Source organism: Centropristis striata, chromosome 7 (assembly GCF_030273125.1).
Source record: "Centropristis striata isolate RG_2023a ecotype Rhode Island chromosome 7, C.striata_1.0, whole genome shotgun sequence".
NCBI lineage: Eukaryota > Metazoa > Chordata > Actinopteri > Perciformes > Serranidae > Centropristis > Centropristis striata.
In genome coordinates, this window is record NC_081523.1 from 26,601,243 (window position 1) to 26,629,039 (window position 27,797).

The 27,797-nt window shown below is 38.5% G+C and overlaps 1 protein-coding gene across 1 annotated transcript in view; it reads right to left on the reverse strand.

The window, feature by feature from the left end:
- Positions 1-965: 965 nt before the first annotated feature.
- Positions 966-27,797, reverse strand: part of slc15a4 (solute carrier family 15 member 4) — a 28,527-nt gene continuing 1,695 nt past the window's right edge. The window contains exons 3-9 of the mRNA XM_059337606.1: positions 25,971-26,263; positions 25,115-25,256; positions 24,359-24,436; positions 20,674-20,854; positions 17,530-17,688; positions 12,986-13,144; positions 966-3,053 (exon numbers count right to left, since the gene is read on the reverse strand). Of these exons, the coding sequence (XP_059193589.1) occupies positions 2,902-3,053; positions 12,986-13,144; positions 17,530-17,688; positions 20,674-20,854; positions 24,359-24,436; positions 25,115-25,256; positions 25,971-26,263 (1,164 nt within the window). The 3' untranslated portion in view covers positions 966-2,901. The remainder of the gene's footprint in view (positions 3,054-12,985; positions 13,145-17,529; positions 17,689-20,673; positions 20,855-24,358; positions 24,437-25,114; positions 25,257-25,970; positions 26,264-27,797) is intronic.

Consider the following 27,797-nt stretch of genomic DNA (forward strand, 5'->3'; position numbering starts at 1 on the left):
AATTTAGAACGCTATAATCTGTAGAGGCAATGCAAGGCAATGGCTCCTCAATGCTTTAAAGAAAATGAAAAAACAGTAGCAGGTGTAAATGTATGCTGGAGATGCTCTCTCCAGGGCACTGTTTGTTGTTTGCTTAAATCCTGGCCAATAAATCAACTAAAAATATTGGGGGGTCAGTACCAAAACTATATATCTCCATGTTATTGCCTTGCAATTCTGCTTCCATAACCATTCCGATGTGTCAGAAATTCCTCCCAACATGAGAAACAAGCCGCCACACTAGAATTATGACCCGGAGGCATTGTGTTGGTTTCAAACATCAAGCTGTCTGCTCAGTCACGGCTGTGTGGGCTCTCTGACCAAATTAAACAGGAAACGGCCCTCTCCGAGCCTTGTGGCTGTGAGGGCATACCATTAAAAAATGATCTGTGATGACGTGTTGATTTCAATCTGCGTCTGATGAAACTAAGAAGAAATATACTGCCTTCCCCAATGGGAATGCAAAATGAGGCTCCGTGTTTGCAACCTTTCTCCAAACAGCCTGCCACAGGGTGTGTTTTTTGTAATATAAATCATTTACACACAGTCTACTTTGGGTTTCCCTCAGGAGCAACAAACCATAGCCCTAATCATGAAAGTATCCTGGCAGCTTTTAAAGGCACAATCTGTGATTCTCATTTAAGCTACAGGGTCATGTCGCTGCCTGAATTTAAACAATGTCACTCTAAGCTTTTCATGTTTCTATACTAAAAACTTATGTTCACATCAGCAGTAAACTTGTATACTAGCATCTATATTTTTCATACAGTCTATGGCTAGAATAGAACATTTAGTTTGCCAAATTTAATTTTATAAGAATAACTCCTGACTGCAAAACCTTTAGCATTGCTGTTTGCCAAAATAACACAGTAAATATGCATATTAAAAGTGCAGGAAAAAGAAGAATGGCTGAGAATGACAAACCATTTTCTCAATTTAATATACTTTAATAGCAACAAATACATAACAACAAAACAATAGTCCAGTTCTGCAGCATTATGAAAACAGAATAGAATTCCAAAATAAATGCAAATAAATCTTTCTGGAGAGGCCTGACATGATACAGCAAGTATAAAATATACAATAAAACAAGGAACATCCATTTATCCGACCAATTAAACACAAACTAAAATCAATCTAACAGGAGTCACTCACCGTCAGCGAGAAAGCTTTTTGCGTTTTATGTGCTGGTACAAATGTACCTTTATTTACACCACAGGGTAAACACGGTTCTGAGCTCCCAAAGGCAGTTTTACATTTCCTGGAGAGTTCTGTCACTCGACACCATTCCTCGAGCCCTGAGAGTTTTCTTGTTTTAATAAAATGCAGTACCTTGTGCTATACTTATTCTGAGATTTAAAGGAACACACACACACACACACACAAACACAGGCATTTTCTTAACAGTATAAAGCTAAAACAAATGCATCACAGTCTAATAAATACAACAATGAAACAGAAGCTTCTTTTTCAAGATTTCCTGGCAAAGTGGCAAAGTCATGATAATACTGGAAGTTGAGCTTTATTTTGCTCCAAAAGAAGATGTCAATGTGAGTTTTTAATGTTTATCAAGTCTGCACACTTTTTTTGCAACCCAGGCATGAATGCAGCAGCTTTTTTCCTTCTATTTGTTAGACTACAGTCGAGGTTGCCTGTTAAGCTTAAGGTTAGTTTGCCATGGGGTTTTGCAGCTTGACCAGAAAAAAAAGTTATCGTTATTCATGTATGGCTCTGTTTGAGGGTTTAAAGCGGATTTATGAGATGGATTTATGTGGATTTACAGTATGTAATCACAGTCAGTGGTATCAAACGTGGGAGATTGTCTTTGTCACTATTAGATTTGAATAATAGATTTGCAAATCTAAGCGTGTCAATGGAATCTCCTTAGACAAAAGCCCTATTCTGTCATTAACAGCGATGATGTCTGGGAATCTGCAACAACAGCAAATTACCCAACGAAATTCCAATTTAATGCGATCACAAGTATGTTGCCGCATATATATTTTGAAGCTTTGCAAAAGCCCAACAGTGCTGACCAAAAGATAATGCTAAATACATTTAATGCACACATTTCAGACTGGATGCAAGTCCAGAAATCATTTAAATACTGATGCATCGTACCAATGTCAATAAAATGGTTAGCAAGTCCAAAAATAAGACTTTGTTAGAAAACAAAAGGTAAAAATCTAACTATAAAAACAACAGAGCATTCTTAATGATTAGAAAATATCTAGATATCTTATTTGTATGGCACCACTCCTCAAGTCAAGTGCAAATGATCAAAGAAAGGCAACAAGAGTAAACACAGGGGTTATGGGGTACAGTAGAAAGGATTTAAAGATGGCTCTTGTAATAAAGCTACAGTTCATAACTTAAAATTGTCTTTCTGTCATATTTGTTGTCACTATATCCTGACAGTAGTACAGCTAATCTCAGAAAAAAATATCATGTTCCTCCTGTGCTCCTAATTGCATTAGAATCCACAGTGCCTGAACAAAAACAACCAATCAGAGCTAAGGAGTCTCTAATGTAGCTGTCAATCATGTCAGTGACTGCATTCTAGTTTGAGTTACAAAAAAGTTATCTTAAAGTTACTCACTGCAGCTCTAATCTACATACTACAGTCGTATCTGTGCGTCCATCCAGTGATGTAAAACCATTATTGTTATAAAAACAGCCCCGGCTTAAAAGCTAAAATAAACATAAAAAGGAAATTTGCTGTCATGACAAGGTAATTTGTGAGTGAAAGAGGTAAACCAACCTTTTGTAGGATTTGATTAGTAAGTACCTATTGGACAGGCTCTTTTGGCACTGAGTGGTATGACTGGAAAAGGCATGTAAAGTGAGAGGGATATTTGTAGGTCAAGAGGAGATGTGTCTCTGCCTTTGACTTCCTGCTCTGACCCTCTGCTTGTCATACTTGAAAGAGACGATAAGGAAGACGAGCAAGGTGACGCCCTGGATCCCTGCCAGGAGGAAGAAGTAGTAGTGCAGAGAGCAGTCATTGATATTACCTGGAAAGAGAGAAAACAAGGACATTATTATAATGGAGCATGTAACACTTCAGCTGAGACTCCAAACAGCTGAGACGCAAGACTGGTATTCAGATGACGCTTAAAAACCGTGAGCTGCACTGCAAAATGACAAATATGGAAATTTGGAGAACAAAAGAGTCAGTCACGACATATTCAGAGGGCGACAGCAGGAGAGCTCTTTTATCACAAAGTACTGCTACGTGTTAAAAGAATACCAAAGGCAAAGGTAAACGGCCACAAGCTCGCAAGTGTGGCAGGTTGCTGTGTTTTTTTCAGGTTTTTTTACAAGACATAAAAGGCAGGCTTGAAGTGAGCATGGCAGGGAAACGTGACGCTGTCAGGAATTAGGATTCAGTGCAGGAGGCTTGTTACTTCTCATCTCACCACGGTGAAACCTTCTGAAAGTGAAGACGGTTGACCCCCCGCTCTCCTGCGTTGATACAGGAAAGGCAGTATTGATGAAGCAGGACTGAAGCGTCGGTAAAAAAAGTAATACGGGCCCTCAGCTGTGATTCAAGCCAGGGAGTCTTTCATCGGTATTAAAGGACGGTTTTGTTTCCTCGTGGGAATGGGATGCAATAAAAGGGTGGAAAAAAATAAACTGATGCCTCTGCTGTGATTTGTTGTGTGACTTGTGCACAGCGGGGGGGTGGGGAAGGACAAACACTGTGCTGAGACTGACATACAGTAAGTTTCCCCTTTCTTTCATACTGGGTCTGGGGACTTCAATCAGCAGTACAGCAAATGTTAAGACAGTTAAAATTTAAAGGCTGCTCGTTGAAGTGGTCGTCCTCATTCAGCAGCAAAGCTCAAGAGGAAAGCTCTAAACAAATCCGTTTTTTCGCCTTGCTGGGGTTTTACTTGAAGGGCAAAACAAGAACAATTGTCTCCACTGTTCAAGTACGGAGACAATTGGATTGGCTTTAGAGCAGCTTTTGTCCTCTTGACCATTTCAGGCAGACCAATTGACTTTGTAGCCAAATGCATTCGATGAGGCTGTTTACTACTTTACTGGACGAGGAGACATTTTAGCGTGAGCTGGAAGCCTCATACTGAGCACAGAAGGATTTTCTTCTCTCTGCTACAACTTATTTAAGAAGATGTCTTGATTGGTGTAACAAGCTGCATGTAAGGCACAGTTTCACCAGTGGACAGAGATACCTATAGCTAACATCCTACATTACCATCAATGAGTAAACGTGAAGCCCCGGAGCAAGCTGCTGTCTTCCTCAGATAGCGCCCATTAGCTGCTCCATGTGGAGCTGTCACACCGAATAAAGAGCCAGAGAAAGAGGGGATCTTGATTTTAATTATATATGGGGGCAATTGTCAATTCAACGTCTGCATACTCACATGGCAGGGAATTTGTGTCTGTGTGTGTGAGAGCATTTGAGTACAGGCTAATTACACCTGTCAATTCAGAGTTACCTGCCCCCTGGGTCAAGATGGTGATAATGAGAAGAATTTCCAAAGATCTTTCATTTATTTCACATCTTATGTTTAGCTGTTCTACTGAATCATTATGGAATATGTTCAATGTGATGCAAGTTTACAAGCAGAGCAGAAACTAGACAATTCAGATTTTTCTGTTATTTTTATTACCTTTTTAAGCTTTAAATTTGAGAGAATGTAATAAAAATCAAATATTGTGGGTGGGAGGAAAAATCCATGCTTGTTATTATATGTATATTATTATTGCAATTTGCAGGGCATTATTGTAGCGATACACAGACCAGTAAAATTGAGATTTTCTTATATAAATAACTTATGTTACAATTACAAAATAAAAATGTTGGTGCTAGAATATTCAAATTAATTGCTTTTTCAGGTTCACTAGATGGTTAAAAGCAATTTACTTTAATATCTCCCACTTGCTCGAGGGGATCCTGTAGTGTACTCCATATATGTTTGTATTTAGTTGGATGTTGGACTGTGTAGACTGTTCAAACAGAGAAACGGTTCAGTTTTTCAGGTGCCTGCAATGTTCAGGGTTCGTACACTTTAGCAGTGGTCAAATTCAAGCATTTTTCAAAAACTTTCAAGGTCTATTTTCAAGCGTTTCCAGTATCTTACACCTATTGTAAATTGCATGTTTTAGATGAGTACTTACATACCAAAAGGGGGAGATTTCACTTAACCATACCAACAGCGATAGTATTACACTTTTAGGAGGAACGGTCTTCATTTCAGATAGGCTACTCATTATTTTTTACATTGAACATAATTATCTATAGTTTCTATAGATGGATATAGTCAGATTGCAAGGGAAATACAGTAAACATTTCAAGCATTTACAAGCACTTTATCCAAAATCCAAGCACTTTTTAAACCTTGAAAATACAACATTTAAATTCAAGCATTTTCAAGGATTTCAAGCACCCGTACGAACCCTGAATATTTATGAGTTTTTGGGGTGTTTTGGGGCAGTGTTGGCCAGTCTGTCTGTTTTACAATCCCATTTTTCTGCTATAGAAATTACTTAAGTGAGATGAGCAGACTGTAAAACAGGTATTGACACATACATTTTCCTCTGGGGACATAATATGCAGTTGAAAAAAGGTAATATATTGCAGTATATCGCAATATATGTTATCATTATCACAATAATGCTTGTCTTGACTTAAGTATCGTGATAATATTGTATTGTGGGGCCTCTGGTGATTTCAACCTCAGTCAAATATACAGCAGAGTTGAGGTAAACAAACCCTTGTAGAAAGAAGTGCAAAGCAGTAGGTCTTGGGGTGACTAACCGCCCTGCTATTTTGGTTCATATATGAGCAGCAGCGTTAAGTGCAGAAGGCCTGGCTGAAGTTCAGTATAGATCAGAGGGTGTGGTGATTAATAAATACAGTCTCAGCCAGTCACATCGCTGGTCTTATCGCTGTGACACAGCTGTTCCAATCACAGTCAAGCATGACATCAATAGCTCAACAAATGGAAAGATGCTTCTCCAGGTAGTCATGTTGTTGTCTGGGTGGTGCACAGAGGCAAGGCGGCATTACACACGGGCAAAAATCTGCAGTCAGAAGCAGATGGTGTGGTGTTCTTGTGAACAGTGAAATTAGTACAGTGACGATATAAATTAATCATTTCTAAGCTTGTATCATAAATATATAAAATGGTTAATAAGCTTATATGATCCCATCGATCCTACACTATTTCAAGCACCGCGTTTCATGTATTAAATTGTTACATTGTACATCTTTACTTCACTTCATAATGGATTTCAAGAATTAAACATGAAACATAGAAGTTGGAAAGGACGCCATCATTATACTGCAGCAGATTGACACGGGTCTCTATTCTCAGTCCAAAACCAATTTTCCACTGAAATGCCAACAATCTGCTTTCTACTGCTTCAACTAAATGATCCTCCTCCTGTTAGGGCCTGGGCAAAGTTGTTGGCGGTTGTACTGCTTATGCTTAGCAGGTATAATTTGTTCACCTGAATTTAGCATGTTAGCATGCTAACATTTTATAGGTTTGAAATAATATTTGTCCTTGAAATCCTAGAAAAATATCTGTTTATGTGGTCAAAATACATATTTTGTTTTTATTTATCGATACATAAAAATGTAATTTTTGTCCCTCTCTTCCTATTCCAAATCTTATGTGTTATGTTTAGCTGACTTTAGATATTAATTAATTAGCTGGAAAAAAACCAATTGCATGTCATGTTTATTCTCCCTATAATTAATAACAAATTACGGCTAAGTAAATTACTTTAAAATAATATATTTTGACTGGCCAGAGGAGCAAAAGTCAGGGATATGACTAAAGTTATTACTGTTCATCCAATAATAACATCCATCCAAAAGTTGTTGAGATACTTCTGCCTGCACACAATGTGTCAGACTGATCAACCCATCAGTATTGCCAACCCAGGGTTTTACATAACTGGCCATAATGCCAACTACAAATGCAAACTTTACATACATCACGTTCATAATGCTGTGATTAACACATGCCACTGTTTCACACCAAATGTCTGTATAACATCCACCTCACTGCATTACAGGCAGCTGTGTCACAACCTATCTCCAACTAACATAGAAACCTTTATGTTCTAACAAGGCGTGCTTTGCTTCTGATCAAAGAACAGGATTAACTCATTTGAGACAAGTGATCCTGGAGCTTTGCATGACCAAATGTGATCAGTAGAGTTGATCACGCTCTGTAATGTCACCAGGTGTATTGTGCATATCTGTTTTCAGCGTCTCTGTTGTATGCATGCTCTTATGGATAATTAGAAAAAGGTGAAAGAAACACCGTCCTATCCATCAATGCCCGATGCACTGGGCCATCTCTAAAGCCTGAAACCTTTGATCCAGGAACAGAGAGCTGGCTGATGACTGTGTAAACTTCTGCCAGAACATTAATGAAATGACTGGCAAATGGAAAACCTGATACTCTGACCCCTGTCACACTTTTAACTTATTTTGTTGTCATCTTAATCCGATCAAAAGTTTAAATAGAGAGAAATAGATCAAGAACTGTGAAGTGTTTGAATAATTCATGAAGTGCAAAACAATGTGCTTGACAGGAGAGCATGGGAGGAAAAAGAGAAGTGCATTTGCAGCGAGAGCGCTTGTATTTTCAATCGATAATTCCCCTTAACAGATACTAAACCAAGTCTGCCTCTGCAGTCTTAATTAACAGAGCAGTATCGCTTCCAAAAAGCATGGAATACTGCATACAAATTACATCGAGGGAATATCCAGAGCGTTTAGTATAATATTCATACATCAGTTTAGAGTAGAATACAGACAGTATGAACACATTCAACACTGTCAGCATGAGGCATGTAACAAAAACTGATATTTCCTCCTGACATATTTACTCTCCTGCTGAAGAAAATGTTGTTACCACAGCCTTAAGATGATTCTGACCATCATGACTGGGACTCAACCTTTGTTCCACATTTCCTTACTCTTACTTAACTAGGACCCACAACATAAAAAAGAGGCCTGGAAAAAAAGCAACATGATTTTTTTTTTTTTTTGGAACAGTCCAGAAAATTGTGCAAGATTTCAGTTTATGTAATGGTTCTTGCTCTAATTTCATTACACATTAAGTTAGGCGCTACCTCCTCCTTTCAGCCTCCGCCCCCCAGGGCCCACTTGGCTGCTAACCACTTTCAAAAAATATGGAAGGCTAATTACAGCAGCAAAAGACTAAACAAGGACTTGCTGTAGAACACATTCATGAAGCCCATAAATATTTGACAGTTTTTTTTAAGGCAAATTCTTAGTGAAAACCAGAGTTTTATGGAGCAAGCGTTGTGACACAATGTTTTAGAGATTTTTATATGTGGTCCTGTTTTACAGTTAATAAATGTGAAGCTTGTGATTACACTAAATGCCATCCTACATCTGAGTGATATGAACTTGCAAGACAATTTACCTACGAGTGGGTTTGAGGAGACCATGTGAGTCCAGATGAAACGGGTCAATATCAATTTAAGGTTTGAAAATGGATCAATTGATCCAGACCTTCAGTGCAGTGAACCAACATTTTAATGCTTCGATGCTTTCAATGCCATCCTCTGCCTGGGAATGAAGTCGAGAGGGAATCAATGCATGTTTGTTTCGGCAATAAATATAGTTATTTTCTCCTGTCCTGCTCATAAAAACTTTATGATTGATGCTGAAATTTTCTACATGGCTGCAACATGCTAATTCTAACTAATTCTACTTGCCCTCTTTTGTCTCTGACATGTTGAACACATGCAGCAAAAAATAGATATTTTCAAATAAAGCCCTTTCAGACAGAATAAGAACTCATGTTAAATTTGCCAGATGTGACATTAAAGGCTTCCATTAAAACATTGACATTTCACTGAGTGTGATCTGACACTTCATGAGCAGGATGTGCGAATGTCAGCTTGCTCAGAATGTCTGAACACGTTCCAGACATCTGATATAAAATCAGTCGGGACTTGAACGCCGGTCAAAGAAAAAGGTGCCGTTTCCTGTCATGTGGCTATGGCTGCTCACAAAAACCTCACTTTGAGTGAGTGACACGCCTACAAAGAACACATTAAATGCAACAAAAGACATTTTCTAGAAACAAAAAAGCTTCTCATGTGCAAAAGATAATGTTGGTGAAGAAAGAAAAGGTTGATGTTTGATCGACTTGGCTTATGAGGTTAAAACGACTCCTTTCTGTCTCTGACAGGAAAGGATGAGATGGTGTTCTACACCAGGCCTATAAAAAATACCAAATAAAACGTGTGATGGATGACTACTCAACCAGATGTAGCTACAGTGGGGAAACCGTGGGATTTGAAAGATCAATAATTTCAACACATGAGCTCACTATGCTTTAAGTTTGAGAGCAGATGTGTCTGAAATACTGTATAACCATTTTCACTACGGCTTTGCAGGCTGATGCCAGGGACCTTTCAATCGCACATGTGGTCATTCACTCCAACACGCCACATGGGAAAGTCATTCACTGATGGACACATAGAACTCCAAGAACAAGGACTTTTTCTTTGTTCTCCTTCTAAAGTTTCATATCATTAAGTTTCATTAAAAGGTTGTCACATTTGGAACATTAATTCTCTTTTAATGAATGCCTGTAATGTATTATTTTATTTAATTAATCCATTATTATATAGTTTAAACTTTTCCTGTGCATTGGGTGTACAATTAGCTGTAAAGCTTTTCCTCTTCATTCTCCACTTAGTAATATGCAACAGTGGTGGGAAGCCTGCAGGTACCAATGACAGTTCACAAAGACAACATTGTCCGTAAGCTACTAATTACAAAACAGGTTAGGTATGTTAGGCACAAATTGATGACACAGAATAATTGAGCCAATAGGCTGCAACATAGCTGCAATGGGATATAATAATATATCATATCCAAGTTAAAGATTCATTTGACAAAGCATTACATTTTTTTAAAAAAATGTATGGGCTCAATAAAAGGGGGAAAAAAGGCCAAAAAAATCCCCAACAACAACTGGAGATGTTCTCTGTGCCCAAGCTACCAAGCCTGTTTTGTAACCGACAACGTTGTCTTGTTAATTGTCATTACCACCTGCATGCTTCCCGCCAACATTGCATATTATTAAGCAGAGAAAATGGAGGAAAAGAAACTAATCACGTTTTCCTTACAGATAAGGGAAGAGCACAGCACTCAATCCCCATCCAATAGGCGGATTGGGGAAACGTGGCATGAATCACCCATTCAACTGGCCTTAGCACTTTAGATAACAGACACTCGACTGTCCTACTGCTATCATGGACATGTGAACTAAACAGACATTTGATTCATTCATGGATTGACAGCCATATAGGGGAAACACTGAATGGATATTTGGCGTAGTTTTTGGTTGATATTTCACAAAATATCTAATGCTCAAACTGGGAAACTTTTGTTTTTTCTTGCAAATATATATACACACTCTGAATTTGATGCATTGTGTTTTATATTTACATTTTACACAGCCCCAACTTTTTTGAAATTGAAGTTGTCAGCTTAACTGATAGGGGATGACTTAATGTTTGTACCTCTTTCCAGTATTCATTACCACATGGTGTGTGGAGTATGGGCATTCCCTGGGGGCAGTCTTCTCTGTCGTCTTTACCAAGCTCAGAGTTTAAGACTTGATCTTCACCATTTACAAACCAGCTGGTAATACACAGGACAGACATGATGGACGTAATGTAACACTTTACTGATTCTGACTAGCACTGTGTTAGTGCAAAGCAGGAAGAAATGGAGCAACAGCACGCCAGGAGAGCTGCGCATCCACCAGTGCGATGCCAGACTAGCAGTGCCATCTCCGTGTAACGCTCCAGGGACAGCTTTACTTAAGAGATCCAGGGCTATGTAATCAGACCCCCAGCCTGTGATTAATGTTGCTCATCTGTCTTCAGGCCCGTACAGCTCAGTACAACTTAGCACAGCTCACCCATGATGCTGTTTACTGCACACCATTTTTGCCTGCAGCCATGGAAATAAGTTGAATCCATTCCACCTAGAGAGCCATGAGATGTGGAAGAAGCTAAACATCCAACAAACTGTGAAAAACAACCACAAAAACAAACTGCGTGATTCCCAACTGTACTTAATGCTTAAGCTTTGTGCCGTGTGTCTTTTATCAGTGGCCAGGAGGATGTTTTGTTCCATTTCTGCAACTCACCTTTTAAATGACTTGTTTTGGAAAGCAAAAGAAGTCTCACAGGCAATCCGGCTCGAGTTTAACTGCCCCTCAAGTGCAGCAAGGCTGAGCAAAGGATGGATTTATGAAGCGTGCCAAGCATCTTCCTGTGCTAACATCATCAAAAGTACCTCCCCTACCTGTCAGCGCACTGTATTAATGAGCTATTAGGTGTTTGTGAGTAAACAATTTACAGTGTTGGCTTATTTACCGCATGCTCAGGGAAAAGTGCATCTGGGTTGGGAGCCTCCTCTCGCGAGGGAGCCCATCCATCTGCTGCCACGACCACACTATTCATTCTACCACTTGGACAGATTTACACAAACCTTTTGTCGGTAGTCTGACATGTCTATTTATTATGGAAAACACTCTTAAAACAAGAGAACGGCGCAGGGTGTTGTCCTCCCCGCTCTCTGCGTCTAATTTACCAACCCTTTAAGTGGATTTTAAATCAGCACAGGCTATAAGCATTTTTAAGGTATGCCTCTGAAAAAAATGTTGTGTATTCTGAATCGATATCAACAATTCTATTACGAGTCCATACGTACAGTCGATGTGCAAAGTCAATAGTGCAATCCACAAGCACCGGGCATCTAACAGCAGGCTTGACAAGTGTAATGCTCAATTCAGGGGGATTATGGACAGCCCTGAGAAAACTGTATGGGTAGAGATCCATCACCTCTGTGCTGCAGATATTTTGAAGAGAGATCATTCTTTAAGTTTAAGCACAAACCAGAACTTCTATGAGTTTTTGTGCAACATCAGGACTATCAAGCTTGATATAAATCTATGCAACTTCTTTAACATAAGCCCCCTATTGAGAATAATGTCAGTATTATTATGGAAGTGATATAAAATGATGTTCGATTGCATAAAAACATTTTAAACTTTAAACCTGCCGATTTGGTTTTTTACACCAGAAACAAACTGTAAACACAACAATGACGTATTATCACATTTTAAGGGAATATGTCGGGCTGAACAAAAATGGAGTTTTATCGAAATTGCAATATGGACGAGTGCAATATCCATAATGCAGTAGGTGCAATATTTGTTAAAGACAAAACATGCATCGAAATAAATATTGTGGAGCTGCAGAGATGTCCTGGCCCACCAATCATATACTAAGAAAATCTCACTAATGATAGTTGATAGCTAGATGTCACAATTGCAATATTAGTCAATGTAATCACAATAATATCATTTTCAATAATTGAATTCAGACATAACATGGCTTTTAAATGTTCTCTGCACGGTCTCCACCAACTCTGGGGGAAATATCTGGCTTTTCAGTTTCGAAAAGCTGCACTATGTTCACCAGTTGGTTGCCAACTTTGGCTGTTTGGTGCTCAGCAGTGGGTTTTTAGAGCGCTCAAAACTGCTGCCTGCTGAGACTGAAAATGACAGAATGGTGAGAAAAGTCCACACAATGAGCTAAAAGAAGCTATAAAGCTCAGTCTGGGTGGCAGAAAAGGGTCCAGCACTATGGACGACTCATTTCACATTACATTTAGTCATTTGATCTGTTATTCTAGAAATATCCATTATAGCTGCTTTATTCACATCCATATTTTCAATTTGGTTTGTTTGTATGTTTGTCTGTCTGCAGCAGGATTACTGAAAAACTACTGGCTGGATTTTCATGAAACTTTGCATAACCAATGTTTTATACATTGTGTGTGTGGTTTGCAACAATGACTGCACGTATTATGGATATATAAGCTACCATATTTTCTTACCAAAGTCTCTGTGGGATGACATCCAGCCGATTATCGGGATAGAGACAAATGCCAACAAACCGGAGCCTACAAAGGAGCCAATTCCAGAGAAGAAGAAGAAGAGCCCCATGATGGCACTCTGCATGGATTTGGGGGCTGCAGAATAGGCAAACTCCAAACCTGCAATAAATAAAAATAAATAAAAGAGAAAGCGTTACATGCTACAGCCAAGGTATAATATGTATATTGTAATCTTTAACACTATGTACTTGGGTAATAGGGATGTCACAACAGCTGATGCTTCAGTACCAAGTCAATGGTACATGACTCATTTTCACTTGACAATCAAAAACATTTGAGTTTCTATTAAGCATTGTGTAAATTCACTGGTGGTCTCAACTATTACATTTCTGGCATTGTGACATTTACCCTATTGGGTAGAATATCTATTTTAATGCATCTTTGTAATATGATGGGATTTTGCTGACAATGACTGTTTTCCTTTAAGTATATTTTATGTGTGACCAAAAGGCATCCTCGGCAGCTGCTGGGCAGCTAATTTTCCATGCTTAGCACTGGTTTGTAGTGCCATTGTTGGGGGATCTACTGTGCTTGGTACTGGTCTCAAACAGTTATTTTTGGAAATCACATCACTCTGTATTTACTGTGTCATGAAAGAAAGAAAATGACTGAGAAAATGGGCAAGGGACCTAAGAGAAAGAAAGATGAGGAAGGAAAAAAAACATCAAATATGTGTCTTTTTTGCCTCAAGATCTGTCTGCCTGCAAGCTGACATTGATAATTTCATGGCACCTCAAACATGTGATTTTTCAAATGAGGCCCTATAGCAACATCTGTCAGGAGAGATTAGGGAGCTGCAGTTAAATACATTTGCCTTTTTAAGACCTTCCTTGGAGGGGGGCATAGCACAAATTAATGTGATGAGCAGTTTCCTTACAGATACCTGCACTAGTTGTGCAAAAGAAAAAAAAAGGAATAAGATAAGAGCATGGCAAACATAAGGTTATTACTCAGTGGAAAGCATGGATGACCTTTCCAAAAGTTCACAATGATACATTTGTTTATATCTGAAGCTAACCTTTTGATAGCAGAAAACACTGGTCAATAGCTATGCATATCACAGGGGACTTCAAAGGGTGGTGAGGATTCTCAGATAGCGCACGGTAAAGAGGGCAGTAGACCGACATCCTAACATTATGTTAAATCCAGCTCTTATCTGTCAGTGACAACAATAATTCAAGAAGGAGTCGAAGTAAGCTTGACATTTCTCGATCAAAGGGCAGGAATATTTGAGAGAAAAAAAGAACATTGGATTTAAAATGTATGTATATTTTTTTCTTCCCTTGGGGATTGTTGGAGGGGTGATTTCTCTTTCTTAGAAAGAAACATTAGCCTTTAACATTTTCAAAAGTGCAATACATAATTAAACTGTAGGGAATAATTTTGCTAATTTTTTTTGCATATTCTTATTGCCTGAAAGCAGACAAACTTGGGTGGTGTATAAGCAAAGAATTACCCATCGTACTACCAGACTGCGGATTGCGGCGAGGAAGTTTGATGGCACCGGAGGTTTTAAACAGATTTATTCAAACAGAAGAAGACTAAGGGGAAATACTCCTCTTAACCAGACATATGTCACAATTCTGTCAGCCAATTTTCCTTGAAGTAAGCCCTGTGGGATGGTATGGAGGGAGAGAGGAGAGTAAGTTTATTTTAAGGATCCCTATAGCTTTGTTATGTCTGGATTTGACTTTCATCGGGACCCTGATAGTGTTGTGCAAATTCCAGTGTTTTAAAGTAGCATTCTGTTCAAGGGCTTTATAATACCCAAGCTTATTAAACATATTTCAGTATCTATGTATTTTAAACTTAAGGATAATGAATGTGAATGTTGATTTGTGCAAACACGCAGTGACTGGATCGGCTAGATAATTCTTCCACTGTGGTGAGGACAAAGATGTCTTAAATATTAATGGTTCAATCTTCTCTCTTGATATAGAAATAAAGTGAAAGCTATATAGAAGAGCCTACAAGCATGACCCGTAGTAATAGGAAAATGACTCAATCATGGCTACAGGCCTTAACACACTCAAATCTCCAAGATAACCGAGGCCTGGAGGCATGATCATGATTGTAGAGGAAAAAACATAAAGGCAGACAGAAACAACTATAGACACACAACAGATAGATAAACATGATACGAGGCAGATTTCTGTTATTTCTGTATCACATTCAGTGCGTTTCTCACAGACACAAACTCCCCTCTTTTAATAAAGGAGAATATTGTTGCTGTTGCTTTCACTCTTGTCTCGATTTTTGCAGCCGCTATACGATACAAGCTTAGAGCAATTTCTCACTTTGTCACATTATTGCATTACCGGGGCAATATGGGGCATTACTTCTCATAGCTTTTAATGAAATGGCATTTCCTGTTTAGGTCAGGGCTCACAGAAAAAGAAACGGAAAAAAAGGAGCTGGCTTGCTGAACAGTTTTCAGCTGATTCACTTAAAGAATCAAAAAGAAGTATGCAGCTGACAGTACCGGCACGAACTATTCTGACCTGCGTTGACTCTATGCTTTTCTTTTTAATCATGTTCTGGAGAGGAACAGAGAATCTATTTCTCCAGGGAAAAGCAAATATGGCTACATTTCCATTGAAGGATTATGGCCTTATATTGATGAGCATGTTTTTAAGAATGACATTTACTGGGATGAATTCTTTGGGCAGCAAGGGTAAAACAACTATGAATTCAAAAACAGACCTGGACCACATTCCTGAAGCCTCAGTTATATTCTCCGCATAGAAGGTCCTGCAGACACAAGCTGATACGCAAATATAGCACATACGTAAAATATCAGATGTGCATGTGCGGCCAAAACCTGTCACCACGTCTAACGGTATGTCGTCACTTAAGTCATGCAGACGCTCATTAGTTTTCCAGTGAAAAATGTTGGTCCAAGTTGGAAACAAAAAGCAGCAGCAGTACTGCATGAGAGTCATTTTGAGAGTGATTTGTTTCGAACACAATGTTTTTTTATGGCTAGGCTTAGCAAAGTGCACCAATAAAAATGAATTAGTAACAGCTTACTTGTTTAAGAGAGGGAAATGGACATGAAAAATCAGTATCAAGCAATCCCCCCCTGAAGATTTTTAGATTTTCTCAGAAATTCTCCTATCTTCTGTTAGCACATAAAATATTTAAGCTGCTCACAAAGTCTTTGACCATTAAGCTTCTAAGGTCACAAAACAATAAATAAGTAGAAGGGTTATTACAAAACTTTAAGAAAGAGTTAATTTACCCACACTCACTCCAAGAGGTACCTAGTCATGCAGATAGTTGTGGCTTGTGCCAAGGTTTAGATATGTCAGCCTTCAGAACCTTGGCTGCCACCCCAACACCTCAACGGGGGTTAATCAAATTTTGTTTGTGCTCCACAGAGAGAGAGAGAAGATTTTTTTTTATACCCTTTACATCATGGAAGCAATATCGCTGGTTGTGTGAAGCCATTGTGGGCAATCTTGCAAATCAATGAGCCGGACCACTGGAATATACTGTTGGCTTTACAGTAAGCCAAGGACTATTTCTCTGTTCCTGCAGCCATTAGAGTCCACTGTACAATGCTTCTGACAGTGATAGCTGATGGGTTGCACTCTCATAAGGTGTCTAGGATTCTCTGCCTCTTTGGTCTACAGGCAAATTTAACTGTCACCACCCACAAAGTACTGTACTGATAATTAAACATGTCTTTTTATCTGTTGTATTTTCAAGTGTAAATTGTCTCTATGAAGAGTGTGTCGGCTGGGGAAGTGCGATAATTGGATAATTAAAAGTGGAACTTTCAGTAGAATTTCTCAGTATTATCTGTCAAGCATGTGGGAAGACACACATTGTGATTTACTGTTATATATTTAAGTTCATAGTGGTAAATGTCAACACAGCGGCTGTGAACACAGAGGTGAAAAGTTTATGTTATGATGTTTATGATGATGTTAGCCTCAGGGATACACGGTACAGTGTGAGGTGCATATCTGTGTATTCATCCTTCTTATTATCTACTGTATCTGTTTGGACAGCAAGCAGAGGGGGAGTGCTAATGTGCAAATGGTCACAAACAGAGGCGAAGCCATAGCTTTCATCATTCCAATTTTAAAAGGTTACTTTATCCACATTGTATTTATAAAATGTCCCATCACTGAACAGCATCTTGCAAGGGTGAGAGAAAATCAGGATAATCAATTATCGATCGACTTGTTGGGCTATTTACTTGGGACTACAAGCCACAAACACATTAAGCTGCTGCAGGCAATGACTCAAACAAACTGCTCAAAAAGAGTTTACACATTATTCTTCATTGCATTCTGGGCACTGCCGTTTTTTTTGCCCGCAATCCTTTCAGACTGGCTCAGTGTGGAGCTAAATCAGACTGGCTCAAACCATGAGGCTAATCACTGGAGAATACTGTATTTCACTGTTAGTCTAAATCATCATGTCTACCTGACTGGGGTGCTAAATGAGACACAGGAGATGTTGAACAACTGTACCTGCAATGCTGGCAAAGATTTCGCTGATTCCTATCAGCACATATTGAGGCACTTGCCACCATATGGGTAAATCTGCTGCGTAGTAGGTAACGTTGCCAAGCACCTGGTCAATGGGAGGGTATGATTTGACGATCTCCAGGCGTTTGGTTTCCAAAATACCTGAGGGGGAGAGGGGAAAATGCACATGAGCAGTTAGCCAAAAGGGTAAATGTACAAAATGAATGTATTAAAGCATTGTCCTACATATACATTCTAAAGAAAAAATGCAAATGAGTAAAATTAAAGGCTGTATATTTCAGTTAGGATGAAGAAAGACTTTTAAAAGTGCATGGCACCAACAAACAGCCAAACACTACACAGTTAGATGATTCAGTAACACTCCATTAAGCATTCCACTAGTTTTAAGGCTACCCTACCACTTCATTAAGATCACATCTGCACGCTTTCATATTATGGCAGTTAGTAATGGAACAGTGCAGACGGTTCAATAATAAGAGCCCAAGCAGTTGTCATCTACGCCGCTGCCTCCTAAAAGCTTTATTCGATAGAGCTATTATAATGTTACCAGTGGCTATTTCCAGATAACTCCCAGAGACAGCCTCGTATCATAACTACATTTAATGCTGTATTTGAGAGGAGTTGTAGCCTTGTAATCCGGCTATCCTATAATACCAGACGTCCATCTCGAGCAGTGTGGACACTGGACTGCCAAGAGCAAAAGTTACACTATAAACACACGCCCATGCTCCCCCCCCCCCCCCTTGCTAAACATCACACATCAGACAGCCCAGTGTGATCCCTGCCAACTCTGCTGCAGCTTTTATTTAAAAAAAAAAAAAATTATAGAGATGCTCTTGGACACCTAAAAGCCATTGAGCAGATTAGTCTATGAAGTTAAGAAAATGTGATAAAACATGCTAAAAGAAATCTTTTCAAAAGCGATGTCAGCGCAGCTTTTCAGAGCAGTGTGTGGCTGAAGTCTGGGATTGTTGTACACAAATGAAAAGCGGATCAGAAACAGTGCACTGTTCGCTTGACAGCATGTCTTCAGCTGTCCCTTTGCACTACATGGGAGGTCCAGCTGTCCCTGTGCCACGCGTGTCAGGGAGTACGATGAAACCCTGTGAAATATCGCCGCGACAAAGACATCATGACAAATTCCTGCGCATTTGTTGCACATGGTGATGAAAGTGATTCTAACTCCAAACAGCAGTGGTGTGGCCAATGTTGTGGACACAGAGTGGCGGCCTGACAATGCAATGTGTTGGACTGACTGTTCTCTGGGCCAAAAGATGCCACACTTGGTCATTCACAACTCTCCATCTGTCAGTCTCTAAACACAACATGATTTCAGCTAGTGGACAGATGCAGATAAGCAGTGAGGACACAAAGAAGGCCGGCTGAGGGAAATGCAGTTCAAAAAGTAATAACAGTGTAAAGCAGCTCCCAGGAGTCAATCTGTGTAACTGAATTAATGTGAAGCGAGGAAATGCTGGGGATAAACAGCACGGAGGCTCAGCAAATTATTCTTGGATGAGTAACTGTTAAAATAAGGTGCAGAAACAATATCATTAATACTGTATCCAAGTCGATTTCTGTACAGATTTGAATCCTAAAATCAGGTCACAACTTTGTTGCTACTAGTTGTGTATTCAACTACTGTTCTGTGACCAGCGGTCACACCAGTGCACCACCATAAACCCTTTCTCTCCACTCCCAGGACTCAAAATTGCTTTCTGCAATATTCAGAATTCATTTAGCCTGAATTCAAATGCAGGGATTGCACTTTCTTTCAATATGCCAAATGGAGGGGTAAATACCTGAATAGCTTTTGAAAATCTGAAAAAAAAAATGAACATGTGAGAGCACCTTTCCTTCCGGAAATGCTCATGTCCTCTGAAAAGAAAATATTACTTTAAAAACGAAAAGTAGACACATTAGATTTGGTTAAAAGACCTTTTAGACCATCTCTCTTATTGAAAGGAGGTTTTTGATGGGCTAAGTCGGGCTTTAATAACTCGCTAGAACATCTGAAGACTCTCCCTCAACAAACTTTCTCATTTCTTTCTTCATGTTTTTATATGAAAAGAGCAACAAGGACGAGTTAGTCCAGCACCGTTTCCTCTCTCTTAACAATAACGCACAGACACAACACAGATGATTAGATAATAACATTAACCTTTAATCTATAGATCATACATTCTGTCTATGGATCATACTTCCCACTTGATGTGTATACAGCTGCTTGAAGCCACAAGTTATATATAAACTTAGGTTGCTGCTTTAAAATGTTGAACTTATGAACTTATGTTGTATTTGTTACTTACTATTTACCTTCATTTTTAATTTGTATGGACAAATATTTAATAAACTCACAATGGACTTCAATTATCCCTCACAGTTGTTGTCATGTTTGATTCAGTGCTTCGTTAACAGTCACTTTGCAAACTGGTTGAAGCAGATCAGTCAATAGCAAGAAGGTCACTAATGACAGAACATGTTCATATTCTATGTGGTGGATGTATTGTGCATCTGAGAAAGGGCAGTGATTGTGGAAAATATAACGTGCATTGATTCTCAGGGGTGCTACTGATTTGCTTTCTTCCTGCCTCCAGGCTTGTCTCTGGCAAAACATTTTAGCCTGGATGTATCAATGCACCAGACCTCATTGACAGGCCTGGCTGAGACTTTATTTCCAAAATAATCCATGGTCTAGAAGTGAATAAGACTGAGCAGTGCTGCTGCATGCGGTGCAGTCGTTCAGGACAAAAAGTAAGATGCCACAGCTCCCCCTGGGCTTTACAAGCTAAGGAGAAAAGGCAAAATTATTTTCCCTTTGCCAGGTGGAAAGTTATGTTTTGATTCAGGGACAAATAATTCATCTGTGTCAGACCATCTGTTGAGTCTGACAAAAAGAAACAGTAAAGGCAATGATTAGTTGAAAAAGGATCAGCCAAAAGCCTGTAAATCATACTAAGAGCAGACCAGTGGTGAGAAACTGACATATTACTATCATGTTTCATGCCTTGGAAATGCTGATTCTGTTTGGCATTTACCACAAGCGCTAATTTTCTTGTTTCATTTGTGTATGTCTGGCCTACTTATGTGACAGCGTAGAGAGAACATGTCTGTGTTTGCACTCACCCGCTGCCACGGCCGAACACATAACAAAGAACATCCCCACTGCAATCCTCTTGAGAGAGGAAGGCAGCAGGCCGCGGCGTTTCAGGATGGGGTCCACCACTTTGTCCTTAAGGGGAATCAGCATAAGGATGAGCACTGCGTCAAACATGGTGAGCCAGGCGGCAGGGAAGCGGAACGTCATCTAGGGGATCCAGAGGAGAGAGATGAGGTAAAACTGTGCAAAAAGCAACAAAGCATGAAAACTACAGAGGATGTCAAAGCATTCCAACATAGTTCACCAAGTGTTTGTGTCCATATGGGTGTGCATGTGTGTGTGAAGAGTGTGTGTACTTGGGGCTTGATATTGCTTTGGCACCCCCAGGTGGCCAAAACCAAACATAGTGAAATGAAACATATTTATTCAGTTCACATTACAGAAGGAACAGTCAAATGAATGAATTATTAGTTGGTAAATTAGTTTTTATTATTGTTATTCCTATTACCATAAGTTGCAGTAGTATTGCTTTTGAATGCTTATTTATTAAATGTGCAAGTGGCATATAAATGTCCATGAAAGAATTCAAAATAGAACTTTTCAGGACAAATTCTAAATGTAGTACTATAAAGTGTAATCTATGACAGGAATAACTACAGACAATTGGAGAGAAAATCCATTGTGAGCACACAAAGTATCCACAAGTTAAGGCAAAATCTCATTGAATGTGCAATGAAACACTGCAAATTGCTGGAAATGTTTTTAGCAATTCAAATTCCGAGTGCCATCTGAGTTCCTGATGCGTCTCTGCTTTAACACTTCTGATAGCATCATTTATTCTCAAATTGAATTTCCATTTCTTGGAATAACCGCTGGCAATCTATACGCAGCTCCTTAGAGAGTGTTTTCCTCCCTTGTTTGTGCATTATCATATTCGAAATGATAGAAAGTGCTAAAGGAGATTTTTTTTTTGCCAAGGAAAGCCTGGCAGAAATAGTGGTGGTGTCCAATTCGGTTCAGGTCTTTTGTGGGCATGATGGTTCTTACTTTCTACTTCCTCAAACATACTTATATATCTATATCTATATCTATATATATATATATATATATATATATATATATATATATATATATATATATATATATATATATATATGTGTGTGTATATATATATATATGTGTGTGTGTGTGTGTGTGTGTACGTATATATTTATATATATATACACATATATAAATATATACATATACACACATATACATATATATATATACATATAATATATATGTATGTATGTATGTATGCATGTATGCATGTGTATATATATATATATATATATATATATATATATATATATATATATATATATATATATATATATATATATATATATATATATATATATATATATATATATATATATATATATATGTATACACAGTTCACAGCCTCTTTGACAGATGAATCCACACAACCCTTATATGTGAGCTCATCTATAAATGAATCATGTTACAAGTGTGTTCTTCTTTCACACTATAAATTGTGAAAATGGTCAATTCATTTGTCAATATCTAGGTTGCTTTGATCAACTGTATTCATACTATTACTATTTAGATTGAGACAAGCTGGGCGTTTCATCTATCCATTGCTTTGGGTTAACGATTCCAACTGTTTATACATGACTTTTAGGTAAGTATTTAACCAATTTATTCATTATTTTAGGCCAACTATTTCAACTGTCAATTCGTTACTTTTAGATATTTTACCCATGTATCCATTAATGTAACTTTAAGCTAACTATTTCCACTTTTTACATGTTACTTATAGCTCTTTTACCAATTTATCCATTTCAGTCAGAAAACTCAAATTACGCATAAAGTGTTTATTGAACAATGAACATGTTAGATTTGGCGTCTAGGCTCCAACCTTATCACTCCTCAGACAGTAACATGATTAATTGAGGAGTGATGTAGCAAATCCCCCCGTCGGAGCCTACAGGTGGATGCTGGTGTAGCGGTAGGGCTGAGAAGGCAATCGGCGATACGGAAGCGGCATCAGCAGTAGCATAGGCATGCGGAGGGAGACCTGGCAGATTAACCTCAACTTAAATAGGCCGCCAGATAGATTGGAGGGTGTGAATTGGTTGAGGATGTATGAGGAGTGGGGCATGTTATATGTATGGTAGCACAGCTCGAGTTGCCTGCCTTGACTAGCTCACAGGCGTCGCTTCATTACTTTTAGCCAACTATTTTGAGTTCTCTGCTCACTTGCAAACTAGTTTTTATACACTCTCAATTGCAATATGTTAATGTGTTAAAATTGGTTGTTGTAGGTTGTTGGCTATTGTAAATTTATATCAGCATTACAAAATGTGTAATCCTATTTGGCTGTTTTTTTCTCCTAATCAAAACTAGTTATATACATATTTTAATTAAATCATAATTACAGTTGAATTTAGTTGAGTTAATTAGTTGAGCTTTCCTCAAACCCCCAGGTAAATACAGAAGTAACCCCCTAACAGTACAAGTAACCCTGGTTGGGAAACACTGGTCTATATCATGGTTCCCGGCTTGGGAACTCTCAATTATGTGAACTATTAATAATGTAGTTCAAACCACTCCTAATGTAAAAAGTCAAAGGGGATTTACTGTAAATTCATGGAGACATGAAATACACGACACTAAATTAAAGCAGTAATCTCACAATGTAATCTATTTATAACCAGTTACAACACATTAATTCCTCCCAGTTATTATTATCAGCATGGGCTCTGTTTCCTTGAAGAGACAGTATTTTTTTCAGCTTTGCCATTGAAATGTGTCAGGTGAGGTGAGGGAGCAAATCACAGCGGCATCTAATCTCACTTCCCTTTTGAAGTGTCGAGGCTGGTAGCAGAAAAGGCTCAGTTCTGTTTTTGATACTAGATAAATAGTATGTGAAGGGGAAGGGGGAAAAATCCAATATCATTCTTAAACACAGTTAAACACAGTGGAATATGAGTAAACAAAACTCAGACAGTTTCAGTGTCACAAGTCTCTGTACATATTATTGTGAAATGTAATATATAAATATAAATATTCCATATATACAGTAGTAGGTTAGACTGTGTAGTTTACTGGCAAGTGTTTCACTTCACATTTCCATGAAGTCAGTGAATTCCACTATCACCTCAAACACGCCCGCTTAAAAGGGAAGAATAGTCATGCTATACATACTATGCTTCCTAGTATTTTCCAGTTTCATCATATTTAAACCTTTGATTTTTGAGAAACCATTTATGATATGGAGTTACTGAGGAGGATGTAGTCATCAAAGCCCTTCAGAACATGACATAGAATCTATCAGAGGGAGGCACGGGTATAGCAGCAGCAACACTAGTCAGGAAGAATCAGTTGGAGGCGCTGCTGTGGAGAGTTACAGTCACAGCCAGGTTGCTAATCTGCGAGGCATTAGTCTGTGAAGTTAAATTCTGACTTAATCCCCAAGGCATTACCAACCTTTGCTACTGCCTCCAGCTGTTGCCTACTATTGTGTGTCAGTGACCTACTGACTCCTTTAGTTTCAGCTGTGAAAAATCTAGTTCAAACCTTTTTTTGAGCTCTAAAAAGGGTAAATCTAACTCAATAGACTTATACAGTAGTCATTTAATATGTCATCACAATGCAACTGTTAATTTATTGAACAAACTTGGACTGTGAGTGTTTCCACATTACCTTTTGGGGGTCAGTGCTGGTGTTGGCAATACCAGGAATTCTCAGATGGAGGCCCTGCAGGATGTATGTTGTCTGCATCTGTAACACAATAAAAAAAGATTTAAGTATCAGCATGAGGTAATTATCCACTTCATGACCAGGGTGCCTGGTGGAAAACACTCTTCTCCAATACTGAAAAAGAAAATAATCTTCCCCTGTATTAAACAAGCACTAGTCTCTGGGCCAGAAAATGAGGCCAATTGAGAAGTGCATTAAAACCGCATTCTTTCTAATGGCCAGCAGGGGGCAACTCCACTGGTTGCAAAAAGAAGTCAGATTGTATAGAAGAAAAATTACCCTTCTTCTCATTTGATTTATTACTACAGTAAAGATTTTCCTAATGAGTTTCGGGTCTCAATTTATAGTGTCAGTCAAGTCATCTTCAATACAGCATGATGTTCATTTTGTAAATCATGGTTCCATTTGGAATAAAATAGGTGATAAAACAAGGTATTCTTTAGGGCGTGAATACCTTGTGATTGACAGTTCATTAACCCTGCAAACTCGTCATTTAGGATAGAAGCGTAGCAATGCATACCCATGGCACTGTGTCCATGTTTTCAACTTATAATCTTGCTACTTTAACCGAAACTATATTTTTTTCCCAGCCTGTAGTATTAACACTTGCTTATGCATCCATGAAACTTATATTCATTTCTCAATTTCTTTCACTTTTTAAAAAAATGTTTTGATTTAACTTAAAATGGTATGACTTACCTGGAAGTACACAGTCCAGTATGGGATCAGGGCAAAGAAAACTGGGAGGATTTTCACCAGGGCTTTCACTTCTTCCACCTTCTCTTCTGGATATTTGCCTCCATAGGTCACTTTGGCACTGTCAAGGAGCGTTGGTTTGTTGCTTCATGGCAATAAAAGAGAAAATAACCTTTAATATCTAAAATTACAGTGTGATTGACAGCTTTAAATAAATAATACACAGACTACACTAGAATTATTCTAAACTCCTTAAGAGTGAGACTTAATCAGCCTTTTTTGTGAACATCTTACACTTAAATAAGAGCACTTCTAGAGATAGGAGAGAAACTTTATTCTAAAGCCTATAATCCATATCTCTTGAGAAAATGTCTTAATGTAAAATTCTTGAAAGGCTGCAGGATTGGCCAACTTAAAATATTCAATGTCAAGTTTTTGAACCAATTGTGCTACTTTGGTTCAAAGTCAAGTAACAGCACTTCAGAATAACTTTTCACCACAGGGAATGAAGATGAATGCCCAACCAGTGAAAAGAAGAGAATTATACAGGGGGGGATCAAAGGCGGCTTTAACATAAAGGTCTACTAACAACACCTAGCTGTGTTATTCTGCTGAAGTCACCACCCCACTAAACTTTGCCATGAACAAAAATATGTGCTTAACTGTCGGAAAGATCCTTCCCATTGAGATTGATGAATGCTTTGCTAAAGTACAGTTATCATGAGTGTGCCGTTTGTCATTGAGGGAATGACTTTACCATTTTTACTGCCTGACAATACAATTTTATGTCATCCTTTTCCCATCATCACATAAAATGCTCTAAAACGACTGACACGCAATGGTGACATGCTGCTCTCACCGCAGCAGGTTAGGTTCCTTTGGTTTCTTGGAACAGCAGGCGAAGCCCAGGATCTTGAACATATTCGTAAAAGCGCTGCCATCAGCAGGCTTACTGATGAAGACAGTACGGCCCAGGAGAAAGACCAGGAAGGAGATCCCGAGGCACACAGTGGGAATAATATAGCCAACTGAAAAGCTGTAGTTTTGCTGGATGTAGGCTACACCTCCCAGAGACAGGATGGCTCCTAAATTGATGCACCAGTAGAACCAGTTGAAAAATCTGCGGGTCGCCTCTGGTCCCCTGTCTTTGACCTGCAATCACATATAAAACAGAATGTCAGCAACATATCATGCTGTGTGTCATACCAATTTGATAGTCAACGAGCAGCAATGTCTGCCATAAAAGAAGTGTGATCATCAGCACTTTGATATGGAAGTTTTTTTAAGTCACATGAGTAAAATAACTCCAGGAAAACCAAAGCTTGTGCATTTAAACTGCAGCCAGTTACAGTTGACAATACATGAGAGAAAAGACAAACCGCACTGATAAAGAGGAACAATGATCACAAGCTGAAACTAACACGGGTGAAAAAATGACTGATTAAAATCACTGTTTTAAATGTGATAATAATTAAAAGTGTAATTGTTTAGCAGCCTGTAAGTATATGGAATGCCTATAGCCATATGAAACTGGTAGAAGTATAAGGCAACAAGAGAGGCGGGTTGTTGTTTTTTAGGTGAGGGATAACCAAAATAAACAGCAACTTTCTGTTTATTCTTTATCTGCTCACAGAATTTTCTATGATAGCCCACACCATTAGCTCACCAAAATTGCAATAAATTCAGGTAAACGTCTATGCAGGCAAATAATATTATTCTCATAAAGGCACTGATCCATTCCACATGCAGTTATCCCCGAGGAGGAAGAGATTTTATCAATGCGTGATAAAGTGGATATGTCTTTTATATATGAGCACAAAAGATGCAGCGGTACAGCTACAATTAACTATTGGGGAGATAATGTCACGGCATTCACAAGCCAATGCTGAGCATAAATCTTTCTGGGGTTTCTCTCTGCAGTGGTGCAGTGTTAGTTAAAAAAAGGAAATCATCCTGCTCAAACTGACCACTTAATTGTTCTTTTTACTATAAATACCTGCATTATAATACATTCTTAAATAATACATACAGAGAGTAGGGTACTTTTTATAGCTCCTACATTTAGTTTTGACACAAGATCAATCAGAGTAAGTGGTTGTGTTCCCTCCAGACTTTGTCAGGACAAGACAAACATCTAATTTACTATCTTGTTTCAGTGTTGACCGTCCATCAAATAGAGAATATGGTGAGGAAACATTACAGTAATCACAGGCTGATAGACATTACAGCTGCAGTGATTCATAAAAGGACAAGGAAGGCAGACAGTGGCAATACAGTACCCTACCCTTTGCACACTGGTTTCATTTCATGTCCCAGTTTTATGATCTATTCAGCCCAGCAGCCTACAAAGATGCAGCCCCAGTAATACTGTAACTTCATGATTACTATGATCATGTGGCATATTAATAAAAATACACCACAACATTGAATATGGCAATTGTTTGACACTGCAAGAGGGTGTTATTATATTTTAGACAGTTGCATGAAACTGAAATATTCGGTTTTACTCTGAGCAAATTTCAAGTACTAACAGCTTCCACTGCCACTCATTTAGGGCTTTCAGCTGGAGGAGAATTAATGGGAATATTGTGTGCTTAACTTACATAGTTCATATCACATATTAAGTAAAGAATATAACATGTAAATGTCAACTCTTCTTCTTGCACTGGCATAATGTAGCAGATAT